The following is a 15,880-nucleotide window of genomic DNA, read 5'->3' on the forward strand; positions in this document are numbered from 1 at the left end:
GTTCTCCAGAGAACGTGGATGTAACCTCGTAGAGTCTGTGCTGTCACTTAGGCCATCCATTAAACTAAAGGTCGGCCTGCAGGAGGAGCTAAAAGTCATTTGAAGCGTGTTTCGACTAAATGAGTAGGCGACTGAATGTTGTCTGCCTCTGTAGGAAGTACACAAAAACCGATATGGAAATGGTCTCGCATTAAACAGGAATGTGTACGCTGGTCTGTTTGCCCTGAGCACTACAAGTGGTTGGCAACCTACAGAGGGTGCAGCGTTAAAGGCCCTGTTACCCAGGAAATCCGGCGTAGGTGCTGTGAGCGAAAAACCACGAGCATAGCTATGACAGGTGGTCCCCAGAGAGCAACCTAGGCGGCATGCGGGCCACCTAGGTCACGTGACCTTGCGGCGTCATCACAACCTGCCCACCGGATGGTGAGCAAACTGGCCACCGTGGCAGATGGCAGTTAATGATTGGTCGGCCGGGAAGAACAACCCATGGGTCGCACAAAGCCCGCCGCTGGGAGTATACCTGCCATCGCAGGGCAGAGGCGCATCGCTTGACCGCTGCACCACTGCGGCGGGAGGGGTATGGGGACTCCCAGGGATCTATGAATGTAATGTAGAGAATGACCTTCTGCACATATATGGCGATTAGCCCATTACACAATCACGTCATTCGCTTTCTCTATCTTCCTCCTAGCTGCTTAAGCCTTCCTCTTATTCTGGCGCCGTGTACCCTCGTGTAAAAGAGAAAGCTCTTTAACACAAAGGCGGATATTTTCTCCAGCATGTCAAAAGAAGCGGAACTGGTATACGTTGCGCAGGGGATCAAATTTAAGGAAGCAAAGGGGATAGAATAAGGGTGAGAAATATTAAACGAAAATAAAAATGATTGCAGTAAAATAACACATGGGCAGTGCAATTTGGACGCAGGCGTTTCAGATGGCAATAAAAAATAGGAAGCTTGTTAAGGAGACATAATGCTTTGTTAATGGTAAGGTTTCGAAAATGATTATTGTTTTGTGAGGGTAAACAAAAAGTTAATTGAAAGACGCTGCTCCAAGGCAGAGGGCAAGGGACATAATACACGCACGTTTAATTTTCGGTGACTTTTGCGTAAGTGCCTCTGTTTTAAAGATGATAACACGTTCCGTCGTCTATTTAGACAGGGCAGTTTTACAAAATATGTTACATAGTTTTATACTGAGCCACCGCTGTCACGTTATAAACTCGTGGATTGTCCAAAGCTGTACTGATAGCTGTTCGTGATTGCGGTATTCAGGCCTAGTAGATGACAGTTTTAAGGGGGTGAGGAAATCGGTGCGGAATCCTTGATTTCATGTGCGAGTCCATCGAATGTACACGAGGCCGTGGCGATGAGAGAGCGAACTTCGAAGGTGACTGTCTCCTTTTGAATGGCTTCTTGCAAACCTAAAAACGATTAACCCCAGACAAGGGTTTCTGGATAATATGCCTTGGGGCTTTGGAAAAGGAGCAGTGTTTCATATATACGCTATGTGGCGGCGAAGGAGGTGTCGTGCTCTATTCTAGAGAGGGAAGTTATGTACCATACAATAACTTGATTTTAAACATTCAGCCGCCAAAAAAATAAATTGAGGGTCGCGTGACGGAAACCGGTAAAGCTTTCGAGGCATATAGACACTCAAAGGTCCCAGTAAACCTGCATAAAGCAGAGACGGTTGTAAAAGAAGGTTAGAGGGTTAATGGAAGAAAAGGAAAAATGGTATGGATGACGTAAGCAACATGACTCAACTAGAGTTCTCAGGACTTGACATGGTCGTTAAGTAACCATTCCGCCACCTGCTACCGACCGGTTATGCTAGAGGTGCAAGCTTTCCCCTGACCCGATGCACTGCTCCTCAGGGGTGAAATGCTTGGAAAATGGGTCTTCGACCCCACCTTGTGGACACACAAAATACCTTGTGCCAGGGCGTCCTTTGGCCAATGCTGTCGTGCGCCATTAAAACTCAATATCGTCATAGATACCCATACCGGTCCGTCAAAGACAGGAAGCCATTAAAACATCATGATTATAGCCGCGCTCAAGTTTATGGCCGTATGCTCTGGCACTGCCACTTCCGGGTCGACTTGCTTTTGTAGGAGCCTGCCTGAGAAACGTTAAGACACCTCTTCTGTGTGGCTCCGTCCCGAAGGCATCCTGCCGTCTGGGGTCATCAGGAATGACAAAGTTGTCCGGGCGGGCTACTCACATCTGCGGAAGTTAGGCGCAGAGCGTGCTCTCTCTCTATCTCTCTGTCTTGATGTTTGTTATGCCACTTGCTTGTTCGCGCACGGCCGCGATTACCGCTGCTATTGACAGAGAATGCTTATTGTTGCGCCCTTTCCGGCTGCGAAGACCATTCTGACAAAGTACCACCGCCATTGAAACGGAAGGGTTAAGCGGTGCGAGGCCGACGCCATTATGGCTGGTCTGATTCTTATCGTTCTCGACCAGACACAAAATATACGAAAGACGTCGGCTTCCATCAAAGTTCACCAGCACAGACAGCTGTCGTGGTCCCGTGAGAGCCTTGATCTCTACGGGGATCTATCTTGTGTGGGGTGCGTACAGAACCATACGGAGACCACGAACTATTTCTCTCGTTTTTTGTTCTGACAACGTCAGCCGTTGCAGCCAGACTACCCCCCCCCCCCCCCCCTACCCGAGATGTGATTGTCTTCCGTATAAACTGACGTCATCAGATGGAAAGGTTATATCGCCCTCATCTGTCGTATGAACCATGACGTTACACAAAAGCGTGACACAGTCCAGGAGTCATGGGACCCACTGATCATTAACGAGTAGATTATGACTATTATGAACTTTTGATGAGGCAATTAATAGGTACTGTCGGGAGCAAGCACTAGCGCGCCGGTTAGACTTGATTTCCGCGCCACTTTAAAAAAGTGTAACACAACCCCTGAGTCATCAGACGCACTGATCTTTAAGCGGTAAATTATAACCATTATGAACATTAAAGTAGCCATTAATAGGTACTGTCGGCCGGGAGCAAATGTGGTGTATAACACTAGTGCCTCGGTTAGACTTGATTTCCGCGCCATTTTTAAAAAAGCGTGACACAATGCGTGGGTCATGGAGCCCACTGATCATTAACGAGTAGAATATGACCATTATGAACATTTAATGGGGACATTAATAGGTACTGTCGGGAGCAAATGGGGTGTAGAACACTAGCACGTCGGTTAGACTTGATTTCATCGCCACTTTTGAAAAGCTTAACACAACACGTGAGGCATAGGACCCACTGATAAAGAACGGGTAATTAAATTATGGCAATTATGAACTCTAATGCAGCCATTAAATGCGCACTATCACTGCATCCCCAGATTCTTTTATCACATACTTCCGCATCCGCCTTATATAAGCAGCCGACGTTGAAGCGCATATCACGTTACGTGAACGACTGTTTAGTTTCTCTTCTCTTTTGCTTTGAAGTCATTCGTGGCTAATTATAACTTGTAGTGTTTCGCAACTCCATTGATCCCAGCGAGACAGGTCGGTCGAGCCCGCGCGCGACAGAAAATGTCTTGACTTGGGCTGCAGTTGATTGAATCGCGTAGTATTCGAACAGCGCTAGTATACAAACGGACGGACAGCAGCAGACAAACAAGGTGCTTTACGGGAGAGGCTGAACTTTGACCTTGACCTTGAACACTCTCAGCTGACGAAAGAACACAAACGGCGCAAAAACAAAAAGAAAAACAAAAGAGGAAAGAGGCAGGGAACTCCCATAGTTCACGCCCTTCTTCGGGACGGAGGAGTGGCAGTAAAGGGACAGAGTGAGAGTGACAGAAGTGATAACGAGGAACTGTACGCCTCTTTCTCGCTTTCCCTCGCTTCATGAGAGTGCGCACGCCTGAGACCTACCTGGATCACGTGACCACACTGCACGTTTTCGATGGCGTCTTCATCTGGATTTACACTGATGGCATCCTCACTGGCCGCGGCACCGCGGGAGTTTTCGGTGACGACAGATTACGATGGCCAGGGTGTTTATCATGGAAATACCCTGTAGAGATATCGCCATGAAAAGAGTTATATCTTTAATTATCACGGCTGCATGCAGTAACGGTACCGCAAGCCGAGTGGACGTGACAACACAGTGTCATCAGAATCTTCCAGGAAGGCCAACGAATCGCCCTCAGTCCTGGTACGGTCTCAACGGTATTGCATGTGCGAAGAGCCGCGTTCGAATAACCTTTGAATTCGCGTTGGGGGTGGTGTTCATACCACGACACTGGGCTATCATTCCCTATATGCTGTGGTCCTGTGTATACTCTGCATTCAGCGAAGAAGAAGGGGCGGTCACTGCTGTCCCAGTTAACCCTGGCGGTCTGTGCAGGCCGAGGCCGCCGCCCGCTTCGAGCTGCGGCTTCGGCGTTTCGTCTCGGATGGCACCGACGCCCGGGGCGATTGCTGCGGGGGTCTGTGCCCGGGCGCCTGCCGCGTCTTCATGCGCAGCTGCCTGGCCAGGCCGAGGGACTCCGGCTCGGCCTGCTCCATGGGGCTCCTGGTGTCCCCCGTGGTGGCCAACAACAGCATGCCGCCGGGATTCGTGCTGGTGCAGAACTTCACCTTCCGCATGCCCTGGCCCGTGAGTGCATACATCCATTATACGAGCTGCATTTTCAAGGTTGTTTTAGTAAATGCTGTGTTGTCGATTCGATACAGCGCACGCGGAGCAGTTATCGGAGGCGCGAAAGGCTTGAGGTGCTCTCGTCTGTCAAGTTGTATCTTACAAATTCTGATGCCGTTGAGTGCCAAAAGGCAGTCTAATGAATATCAATGAATGAATGGATGGATGAATGAATGCAGTGAGTAGGTGGGCCAGCTAGGACTGAAGAAATGAGTCATTCAGTGATTGACTGAATGAGTCTCTAATGAATGAATGAATGCAGTGAGGTGGGCCAGCTAGGACTGAACAAATAAGTCATTCAGTGATTGACTGAATGAGTCTCTAATGAATGAATGAATGCAGTGACGTGGGCCAGCTAGGACTGAACAAATGAGTCATTCAGTGATTGACTGAATGAGTCTCTAATGAATGAATGAATGCAATGAGTATGTGGGCCAGCTAGGACTGAACAAATGAGTCATTCAGTGATTGACTGAATGAGTCTCTAATGAATGAATGAATGAATGAATGAATGAATGAATGAATGAATGAATGAATGAATGAAGCATGTAAGCGAGCCAGCGAGGACTGAGCAAGTGAGTCAATCAGTGAGTGATTGAATGAGTCTCTAATGAAGAGTACATTCGAGAGCTACTTCCCCAGGTTTCTCGTCGACAAGGTTTGAACAGGAATTTCCAGAAGTATCCGCGCCTTGAGCCCTGGTAATTAATGGATGAAATTGATATTGTTGGGTCGTAATTAGTCTATCCATAAAGGCCTTTCTAATCACTATCGAAATATGCAATTTCGAAGTCACTTGTTACACGAGCGTCCCATTATATTGAGTGGCTAATTAAGACGAGTTATAAATTTAAAAAAATATGTGCGTTTTGAGCCCCTTCAAACAATGAGTCACCCGTCAGAATCATATCATTCATCATTCTCCAGCCTCATCATCAACGACTATCATCGTCGCCATCACTAATATCATCACCATTACGACTATCGGCTTGCCAAGAACACTGCTTCCGAGAGCGCGTAACGTTAACCACAGCCGATGTGCTGCGGCGTGCTATGAACAACACTATGAAGGATTTGCTTCGAGCTTCTGGAAGCTTGCTACGCCAGCGCTCCTATCGTGCAGGAAAGTTTACTCCTTAATCGCTGCTTTCTTTGAAGATGACCCTACAATTTAAAGTCGGGAGCAAACGCTTACGGGATGCAGGTTTGCGGGGGAACAGAACGTATTGTTTCACCTTCTTACAAATATCCAGCGGTATTGTCACGCGGGAGCGCTGCAATAGATTTGTAATCGAGCACAAGCATCCCGTAAACTTTTGCTGGCGACTGCACTAGTAATGTTCGTGTTATTATCCTAAACTAAATCCTCAACCCGTCGCATCTTTTATCTTGGAGGCGAAGGCAGTGGAAACAGACCTCATGCTCTGTCAAGTGTCCAGTTATTCTGTTTTTGAGGTCCGTTTTCAATGTCTCTTGCAGGGCCGCTTCAAGCTCACTGTCGAAGCTTGGCACACCCAAAACGGCACCGTGCCTCCAGAAGGCAGTGAGTATCGAACTTCAGTTGAATACGCTTTGTACATATACTTTACATATACTTTACAATATGCTTTACAACGGGTACACCCGTACCCGTGGCGGTGGCTCAGTGGCTTTGGCGTTCGGCGGCCGAGTCCAAGGACACTGGTTCGGATCACGGTCACGGCGGCCGCATTTCGATGGAGGGGAAAAACAACAAAAGGCGCCCGTGGGCAGTGCGACGTCAGTGCACGCTAAAGAACCCCGGAAGGTCGAAATTAATTCGGAGCCGTCCCCTAAGGCAAACCCATAGCGCAACTGCAGCTTTGGAACTTTAAACCATAGCATAGCATAGCATAGCATAGCATAGCATAGCATACCATACCATACCATACAATACTATACCATACCATAACATACAATACCATACAATACCATACAATACCATACCATAACATACCATACAATACAATACAATACCATACCATAACATAACATATCATACCATACAATAACATGTCGTATCATACCGTACCGTACCATGCCATACCACGCCATGCCACACCACACAATACCGTAACATACTATACAAAACATTCGAGTTACTTTTCGAATTCTGAGAAGTACAGTTATTGACCCCATGGAAAGGAACTTCATTTTCTCCAGCGCAAGGTGCAAATGAAGGGTAAATAAAAATGTTGTGGATAATTATGATGGAACACAGCTAGCGAACAAGTGGGCTCACAAGCGCCTCACGCACCAATGTCGTCCCTGTTATGTTAGTGACTATAAGCTGCTAGGTCGATAACGTTTGCACGCAGACGTACTAGTAAAGTGAAAAGAAAAATGTCTCATTACCATTCAACCAACGATCATGAGGTGCGGGACGCTTCAAAAATGTGCCACTCAGTGTGTGACAGAACAGTTCACCCTAAATGGACACAGTTCCTTTATGATGCCGATGATGAAACCGACGTTCGAAGTTCGGCCACATCCTTCTGTTTCTTTTCTTTTTTTGGAAACCAGCCGACGAAAACACCCTTTGTGAGCGCTAACCTCATCTAACGGTTGCTCCCTGCAACCCCAGGGCAACCTAGATTTTATTTTATTACCGAGTGTCAGTTCCACCTCGCGACCTATAGACCTCACAAAACCCGGAAAGACCCAAGCAATGAAAACGCAATATCCACACCAATCTCCTACCCCTATCCTGTTTTTCTTAGAAAGCCAATGGCTTGAAGCCTTCATTTTCTAAAATAAATTCATTCATTCATTCATTTTGCTACCGGTAGGTGACGTTGCAATCTTCTGATTTCTTTAATTTTGGGGGGCAGAGGGCGTGTCGGGTTTTGAAGCACGGCGCCCGCGGGGTGTCCTTAGATTGGCACAACTAACATTCGCGGGTGCACTTCGTCTCAGTCAGTGCAGTAGCGAGGAAGTTGGGCGAGAAGGGGGCGGGGGGGTTGCACGGCGTGCTTCGCTTTGCAGCCGGCCCGATCGACGCCGCAGGAGCGCACCCGTCCCGCATGGCTGCTCCGAGCGCACTCTTCAGTCAAGTGCGCAAGAAGCTCCGTCGCCGTCTCGCAGCGTTAAATGACCCACTGCATTGCCCGGGTCAGTAACCGTAGCCCTCATAGGGTCAACGAACTGAGCTGAGCATGTAACGGGCGCAAGGACGACGCCGAGATGAAACAGCGGGAAAGGTGGATGGGTAGCAAACAAGACGCCCGCTGGCCGTGGACCGAAGACAGGTCATGTGCAGCCTCCGTCAAACCACTCTTCCGGAGAACGCTAACGGTCTGCTAGGCCTAGTAGTGAGCGCGGTGGCGAAATTTATGCTAGCGACGCCTGGCGGGCCAGGAATGAGGGGGCCTCTTCTATAGCAGGCAAGGGACATTGAGGAACGCTGAGATGCCACCGCGCAAATGTGTCCTACGCGCATTTCTTACCGGACATCGTCAGCACGCGCTCAAAGCACGTGTGGCGGAGAGAGAGGGAGAAAAATAATGTTAGCACCCGTCAAAAGCCATGTCCTCCCCTTCAGCCGTCGATCGGGATCTCCTGGATCTCACCAGCGGCCAGGGCGAGACAGATGACTTTACGTTGTACCTGTTCTTCCTGTTCGAGAAGCAGGACCTCCCAGGACTCATTTGTTCTGTCAGGTGGTTCTCCAAAGCTACTAGGACACGTCCATATCATACGGATCATGTTCGCTATTCCGTCGCAACGCTTGCACCTGGGGCTGAAAATCTCCGGGTGCCACTTCCTATAAAGCTGGGGGTTTGGAAATACTCCGCTTTGTAGCTTATGCCACACAACCTCTTCGCTTTTGGTGAGCTGCTTACACACTTCTGGGAGTACCGCTCTGCCTAATTTATAATGATTTAAGATTTCTTCATACGTACTAAGTCGTCATCGAGCAGTAGGGACATAACTGTCCTTTCAAGGCCATATGCTGACCGTTTTCAAAATGTAATGTTAGCAGTTTTGCATAGCGGTGAACTGAGTTGTTTTTTCTTCGGGTATACGGAAAGAATTCATCTGCCTTGTGCGACTCTCGAAAACGAATCATGCTACCTTACCCCCGCACAGAGGGAATGGCACATACGTGTCCTCGCTTGAGATCTTTACACTCTTACACACCTATATGGGAGTAAAAAGGGAGTAAACTGACCTCTAGCGCACTTTCTTTTAGGGTCAGGGTATAGTGCCCAAGTTCCGGAGTACATTTCAATCACTAAATTTACGGAATACTTACTCTCTACAACGGAGGTATGTTCCCATTCCAAAGCATAGTAACCTGATGCAGTTAGCAAAAATAGAATGCTTTTAAACGTGGCGCCAGAGGTCTTGAGACTAGCAAACATAGGAGTTTGAAACCTCGGTTAAAATCTTCGTAACTGCTAGAACTTCGCATGTTTTGAAGAGGGTATTTGTTTTCGTTGCAACCCTAAGTATTCCGTATTTGGGATAATCTACTCCATGACTTGGGTAGCATACGCTGCCGCTGAAACTGAGTGGGCTAGAGGACAGTTTACTGCCCTTTTACTCCTTTTGTGTTTAAGCACCAGTCGAGACGTTTTGTCGTAGGACACCCTGGAAATCTTTCATGCCTGATGGCTGCACGATGTGTCAATGAGGCCTCCAGTTCTCTGCAGGGCAACGGTTTGCGGTACCTGATTAGCTGTATCTTGTTGGTCACTTAAAGTGTGTGCTTCGTCAAATGTTTAGGGGAATTCCCCAAGGTGGAGTAGGTTTGTAAGGAGGGAGTAATTTACAAATCTACTCCACCGTGGAGGATTCCCCTATACATTTGAACAACACTGTTCCCACATCGAGTTATTGATCAACTCGTTCTTGCCCTACCATAAGCTTGCTGCCCCGGTTAGCTTAGTTGGTAGAGCGACTCCTCCGGTGAAGTGGACGATTTTTTCTTTAACTGCGAAGCATCTGAGAAAGCTGTACAGCTTTCCTTTGTAGCTTGGATGGACGGCAGTGAGTAATTACTCCCTTTTACAAAGTTTATACTTGAGGAACTGGTCTCCGGTAAGCTGCTCTTGTTCCCAGGACAAGCAAGAGACCAGTCAGGAAGGCAGCTTCTTCCAGAAGTCCTCTTTTTTATTTAGTTTATTTCCCGCGCACAGTTCATTGTTGTGAAGAATAAAAGGGTTTCTCTGGTGATGGATGGGGTTTATATATCTGCGAACGCTGCGAACATTGTGCGTGCTTCTTACTTTCTAACTGCGGTTGCCTGCAGCTGCGGTTGTCTCGCACCCGCAGTTCGGCAGAGAAAGTCCGCTCACATACCGCTGCGTTCCGCATTCCGGGTCGGAAACATTGTGACTTCTCCGGTTCAGCGCGCAAATCCCCTGCGCGCCGCGTTCCAAAGGGAAGCGACTCGCTATATAGAAAGTGAAAACACCCGTTCACTCTCGCCGAACAGCCAAAAGCGTTCTCGGAGCGCGGCCGTTCGGCGGAGACGTGACGCCACAGCTGTGCGCATGTCGTCGACGCACGGAGGTCCAGCTGGGTTCCTTCCACCATGTCCTGCGGCTGTGCGATTGTCGCCGGTGCACTCAGGCGTCCAGCACAGCGGCGCTTTGCGTCAGAGGGAGGCGGTCGTCTCCGGCCGAGCATCCCGCGGCACGAAAGACAAACCGTGCATGCAAGCGTGTAGGCGAGGCGGCCGATGGCGACCACCCGCTGATCTGGCGCGACGGTCACGCCCGGCGGGGACTTCTTACTCCTTTTCCGAGTCGAATATACACTCTTGCTGTACAACCAAGCTCAGATCAGCCGTACACTACGCGTCCAGGAAAGACTTCGGTTCCTTTGGTGTCTTCCTCACCTTCCGCGCACTGACCGCGCCGTGATCCTTTGTCTTCGAGCTGCTTTGAATTAGATTTCTTCGCGGCAGATAAGATACGATGTGGTCAAAGGCTGCGGGTACACTCTAGACACGTGTACGTCTGCATGGGAGTAAAAAGTTAGCTGTCCTCCAGCGCACATTTGTAAAAGAGAATGTGCTTGAGAGTATATTTCAACAATACATAGATGAGGTTCTTTCACGTACGCAGGAATGTGAGTGCACGGTCGTTTTTACGCCTCGCCTCTGTCGAGTGCTGGCGGCTCTGACCTGGAAGCGAGCCCGTGAAATCTATTCAGCATGAGGCCCAACGCCACAGTCGCTACCACAGGCTTTGCCACTGCGCCGTGCACTGCGCGGTTGAGCAAGTCGAGCGGTTTGGTTAGAAACGTCACAAGACACACTTTGGAACTATTTGCTGTCTGGGAAAGCTGAGGCCATATCCGGAAAGCACCAGTATAGCGATTTGCAAAACCGATGAGTCACCGGTGGCTCAGCGGGATTCAAACCAGGTACCTCGGACACACACGGCAGATGCGGTGGCACTCGACCACCGAAGCGTGTCTAATATAGCTCAGGCTTCGGCATTTAAAAGAGACACGTTTTAAACAGTAATCGCCATCCTGGAATGCCTGATGCGACTGCACAAATCCCCCGATCAACGCCCAGCAGCAGGCTGCTTCAGTGAGCACCAATGCAAGAAATGGCGGGGCGCAGTTGGATGCCACCTGAGCTGACCTGTATATGGGGGTATTGACGGTTGTTTGTTGCATACATCAGCTAGCCTCACCACGCACTTGACACCATTCACCGTTTATCACTGTTTCGGCATTTTCGGCGTCTCGGTACGGTGGCTCACCCTGCCAGCACAGCAACTCCCACTCGACTTATTGCCAGTTCTAATCCAACCCGTCCAGGACATCATGGAAGAGGAGTGGTACAAAACGTTGCTGCGCCGCACTGTGCGTTGGAGTTATCGTTTCACCGCTATTTCTATACGCGACTCAGGGCGATCGGTACTTTTTGCAACCGTATTTGAACTAATCATAGTTCATAATCAGTGACCATAAAAACTTTTATCGCTCTCAGGAATAATTAACGCTTTATCTAACGAATGAAGGGTCAGTGCAGCTGCTCACTTAACCTTGACTCATTTCATTTTTTGTGCGGTATATGCGTAAAAGCCCAATCGGGACGAAAAGTGGGCGGTACGTGTCACACACCTGCCACCTGGCAGGTGGCCAGAGCCACCTGCCAATGCTGGTACACGGAAGAGCCAGCTGCGACCAGCCACGGTTGAGAGGTGCCAGAATGGAGAGAAGAAAACCTCCCTCTCCTTTTCTAGAGGCGAGGAGGGAGAGACCGCAAGGTGGCTGCTACGGGAAGAATTAACCCAGAGGGTGGCCACGGTGGAGGTATCCAGCTCACAACGAGGTTGTTGTGCTATCGCATTGTGCACAGCTAATGGATTTCTAATACACTCTGAACAGAAAGGAGTAATAAGTGTGTAAACTGTCCTCCCGCACACACCCTTTTATGAAAGTGAGTCGCTGTAGGAGAGCTTACTCCCTTTTTTATTCCCGTACAGGCGTATTGCTGTCTTAAGTGTAGGTGTCCAATTCATACTCTTTGTGTTCCGAATTCTCATTCCGTCTATTCCGTGTGGCAGCCTTCCGGCGGGACCGCAATCGGAGGCCCCTCGTGGAGCGGTTCCGGAGCCTGGGCGCCTCCGAGTGGTTCCTGGAGCTGGCCAGCCGCGTGCTCGACATACCCGAGCGCTGGATCCAACGTCGCACCGACGACCGGCGCACCTTCCCGGAGCTGGGCGCCCTGGTGCGGCGCTTCACCCTGCAGGAGTTTCTCGCCGTCGGCACCGCGTGGCGCCACCGGAGCATGCCGGGACTGGAGCTGGACTACCGCGTCATGTGCGTCGACGGGTTCGCCGGAGCCAACTGCAGCGAGCGGTGTCCCGCACCCAGCGAGAAAGGGGCCCGCTTCCGGTGCCTGGAGGGCGGAGGCGGGGCCAAGCAGTGCATGGACGGCTGGGCGGGCGCCGAGTGCGAGCGGCCCGTCTGCGCCGAGGGCTGCGACGCCGAGCACGGCTTCTGCGAGAGGCCCGGCGAGTGCCTCTGCCGCATGGGCTGGGAGGGAAGCCGATGCGACCGGTGCACGCCAATGCCCGGCTGCGTGCACGGGGCGTGCAACGCCAGCTTCGAGTGCAACTGCCTGCCCGGGTGGGACGGATTCTTCTGCAACCGGCGTACGTACTCTTGCTCTTTTGGTGTTTTTTTTGTAGCGACAGCTACATTACGGTAGCATTTCGAGCCTTCAGCGTGGCGGCGCGCCACCGCGCCACCCTGTGGCTGCGCCGCCACGCTGTTACGTGGTTGATCACGTGGGGCGGAGCAGCTGCCGGCGGCGCGGCGCCGTGGCTGATCACGTGGTTGGTCGCGCGACCAAGTTCCACTCGGCCAGCTGTAGCTATCGCGTCACTCCAGGTTTAACCAGAGCTAAACCACCGCCATATTTTTTTAGAGGATATGAAACACTTATGTTTTCTGATGCTGCATGTAGCCCTTGAATCATTCGCTCTTTTACCGATAGTTCCCTACAGGGCCAAAATTTAAGAAACCAGACGTTATCGCGTCAGTTCATATTTTGGCAGGCATCGCGATTAAAATAATACTAAAGTAGTACAGGCCGTCACTAATATCCATCACTACTGGCAGCCACTGATTAGCACTAACCACTAAGTAGTACTAACTCCCATTTTTACATTCCCGTACCTACTAGTGCTAACTTCAGTACTGACACCAGTCAACGTATACTATTGCACTTATGCCTCTACCAAGTGTCTGTAATGTAATTTATCATTCCGTTCCTGATACCTACCAAACAAATCTCTAACGTCACAACATTACATACTCACTCACCCACATACAACTTGTACTACGTACTCCGCGTTTTTGGTGCGATGAGGCTTTTAATGTTAAAGGTGCACTAAAGAGGAATATTAACTCGTCTTTTTATCGCGGGAACTCAATCTACACGTTCCGGGCATTCTTAGAAACTTCGAATTATTGTCCTGTGCGGCCGACTGCCCTAATTAAATCGGATTAAACGTCCCGGCTCCCGCCTCTTTTTTTTTTTAACTCAACGCGGTATACGTCGGAGGAGTCAACCAACGCTTCAGCTAGTCCCGTGGAGGCTTCCCGCTCTGCTATCGGCGGAGTGATACGTAAATCAGAGTCCAAGTGTATTTTTATTTACGTGGGCCTAATTTGCGGCTATGTTGTCAGTGACTTAAGCTGTTTACTGACAGAAACCTAAAAAACTAAGTAAAAGCGAAAGCGAAGCCGCCACTGGACTGGCTGAGAGGCACTCCACGCGTTGCTTGACTCCGCCTACCTACCACGTTGAGTTCAAAAAAAGCCGGGAGCCGGGACGTTTAATCCGATTTAATTAGGGCAATCGGCCGCACAGGACAATAATTCGAAGTTTCTAAGAATGCCCGGAACGTGTAGATAGAGTTCCCGCGGTAAAAAGACGAGTTCATATTCCTCTTTAGTGCACCTTAAACGCATAGAGGAAAGGATATCGAGCCGCTGTGGCGCACCTTGCATCCAAAACAAACATTTCGTCAGCGTATCGTCGGGGCTGCAATAGGGGATATTCAAAATTACGCAAGTGTGCTTTCCCGCATACCAATGTTGCCCGAGACAAGATGGCTGACCATGCGTTTCCAGCTGAAAGAAAGCAAGCAGGACTAGTTTTTGTTTGATTTTTCCAAAATACTTTTCTTACATTCTATCCACACCCTTTGCGCTTGTTCTGTAACCACCCGCAATTTTTTTATAGAGAAATCGGCCATCTTGTACTTGGCTACATAGTTATGTGGGAAAGCGCACTTGCGGATTTTTGAATATGCGCTATTGGTGACGAACCTCGAAGGCGCGTGGACATCCGCAGATAAGGCGGACATAATGCTGCACGAAGCAGTGCAATGGCCGTTCTGCGCACGCGTCTTTCTTCGCCCACACCGTCCACTTCTTGCCGGGGATCGAGTTAAGGTGAACTCACTGTCATCAGAGAGTTGTAATAAGCAAGCCGGTCCCGGTACGAAGGCCAATACGGAATCAGTGTTGATGCTGCATAGGCGCACAAGTCTGGTTCAAGATGAAGGAGGAACATTTTTATTTTGAGCGAGAAGCATTGAGTTGGACTGATAACTTCATTAAGACTGCATTCACACCATCGTTAAAATTGTTCCGTTTTTATTTTATACATAATTCAAGATTCTTTCCACCCACTTTCACAACTGTTCAAAAGTGCCCTTTGCCTTCAGATGCATTCGACTGGTCCTTAAAGCAGCCCTGAAGCACATACTGTTGAATTCCATCTCTTATTGAGTATGAGGGTTCATAACCAACTTGCTGAATGGCCCGGAGAAGAAATTTTTCAAAAGGGTTTTTTATCGGCGGTTTTATCAGTGATCGAAAATTGCCCGTTAATGTCTTCGAAGCTTTACTGTACTGCAATCTTCGCGTGCGCGCCGGCACTGCGAGACGCTTGCTCCGCCCAGTGACTAAGTTATACTTTATTTTTTTTTGCTCGTGTGAGTAAGACGATTACGGCCATCTTCGGAGCTCGACTCGCCGCGTTTCCCTTGTCCGCTATTTCTGTCGCCCTGCTTCCATTGGCACCTGCCATTCATGACTCTGAAGGAATCCGGTTAATAACTGTCCCCTGGCCACCGTGAAGTTTGCAGCACTGAAAATGCAATTCTTTACAAGTCCAGTAGAAGACGGTGGCTTTAACCAGGCGCAGAAATAGGAAGGCAAACTTCGAAGAAAGGTCTGTGAGACCTTTGCAACCTGGGCGCCGCCATATTGCTCACTGGACTGTTTTTACACCTGGCGCTACCGATCGTCCACCGCGGTGATGCCCAGGAAGCGCTTGGCAGCGCCAGGCGCAAAAAGCAATCCAGCTTGCAAGGTGGCGGCGCCAATATTGGAAAAGTCTGGATTCTTGGTGTGCTTTTGCCCTTTATTGTGTGGAGCGATGCTTTTGTAACTAGAATACACATAACCAGTGAAGACGTGTACGCAAGACGAAGACATAGAATTAAGAGGTGCCTAAATTGTGTGTGCATCGCCTCCGCTGGTTTACCTGTGTTCTTGTCATGTGCGCTGAGCCAGGCGGAGCTATGGAAGATTGGGGGGAGGTGAGTCGATCCGACCTCTGCTGGAGTGTGTTTAGTACATATCATTTGCAGCAGCACCCATACTGAAGAAAAGCATGTGATGCACGGCAGCAAAGCGTGTCTTCA

The 15,880-nt window shown here is 49.5% G+C and overlaps 1 protein-coding gene across 1 annotated transcript in view; it reads left to right on the plus strand.

Annotated features, from left to right (window-relative positions):
* Window positions 1-15,880, plus strand: part of LOC144135495 (uncharacterized) — a 29,811-nt gene that overhangs the window by 2,925 nt on the left and 11,006 nt on the right. The window contains exons 2-4 of the mRNA XM_077668147.1: window positions 4,377-4,628; window positions 6,150-6,213; window positions 12,221-12,811. Of these exons, the coding sequence (XP_077524273.1) occupies window positions 4,377-4,628; window positions 6,150-6,213; window positions 12,221-12,811 (907 nt within the window). The remainder of the gene's footprint in view (window positions 1-4,376; window positions 4,629-6,149; window positions 6,214-12,220; window positions 12,812-15,880) is intronic.

Source organism: Amblyomma americanum, chromosome 5 (assembly GCF_052857255.1).
Source record: "Amblyomma americanum isolate KBUSLIRL-KWMA chromosome 5, ASM5285725v1, whole genome shotgun sequence".
NCBI classification, from domain to species: Eukaryota; Metazoa; Arthropoda; class Arachnida; order Ixodida; family Ixodidae; genus Amblyomma; species Amblyomma americanum.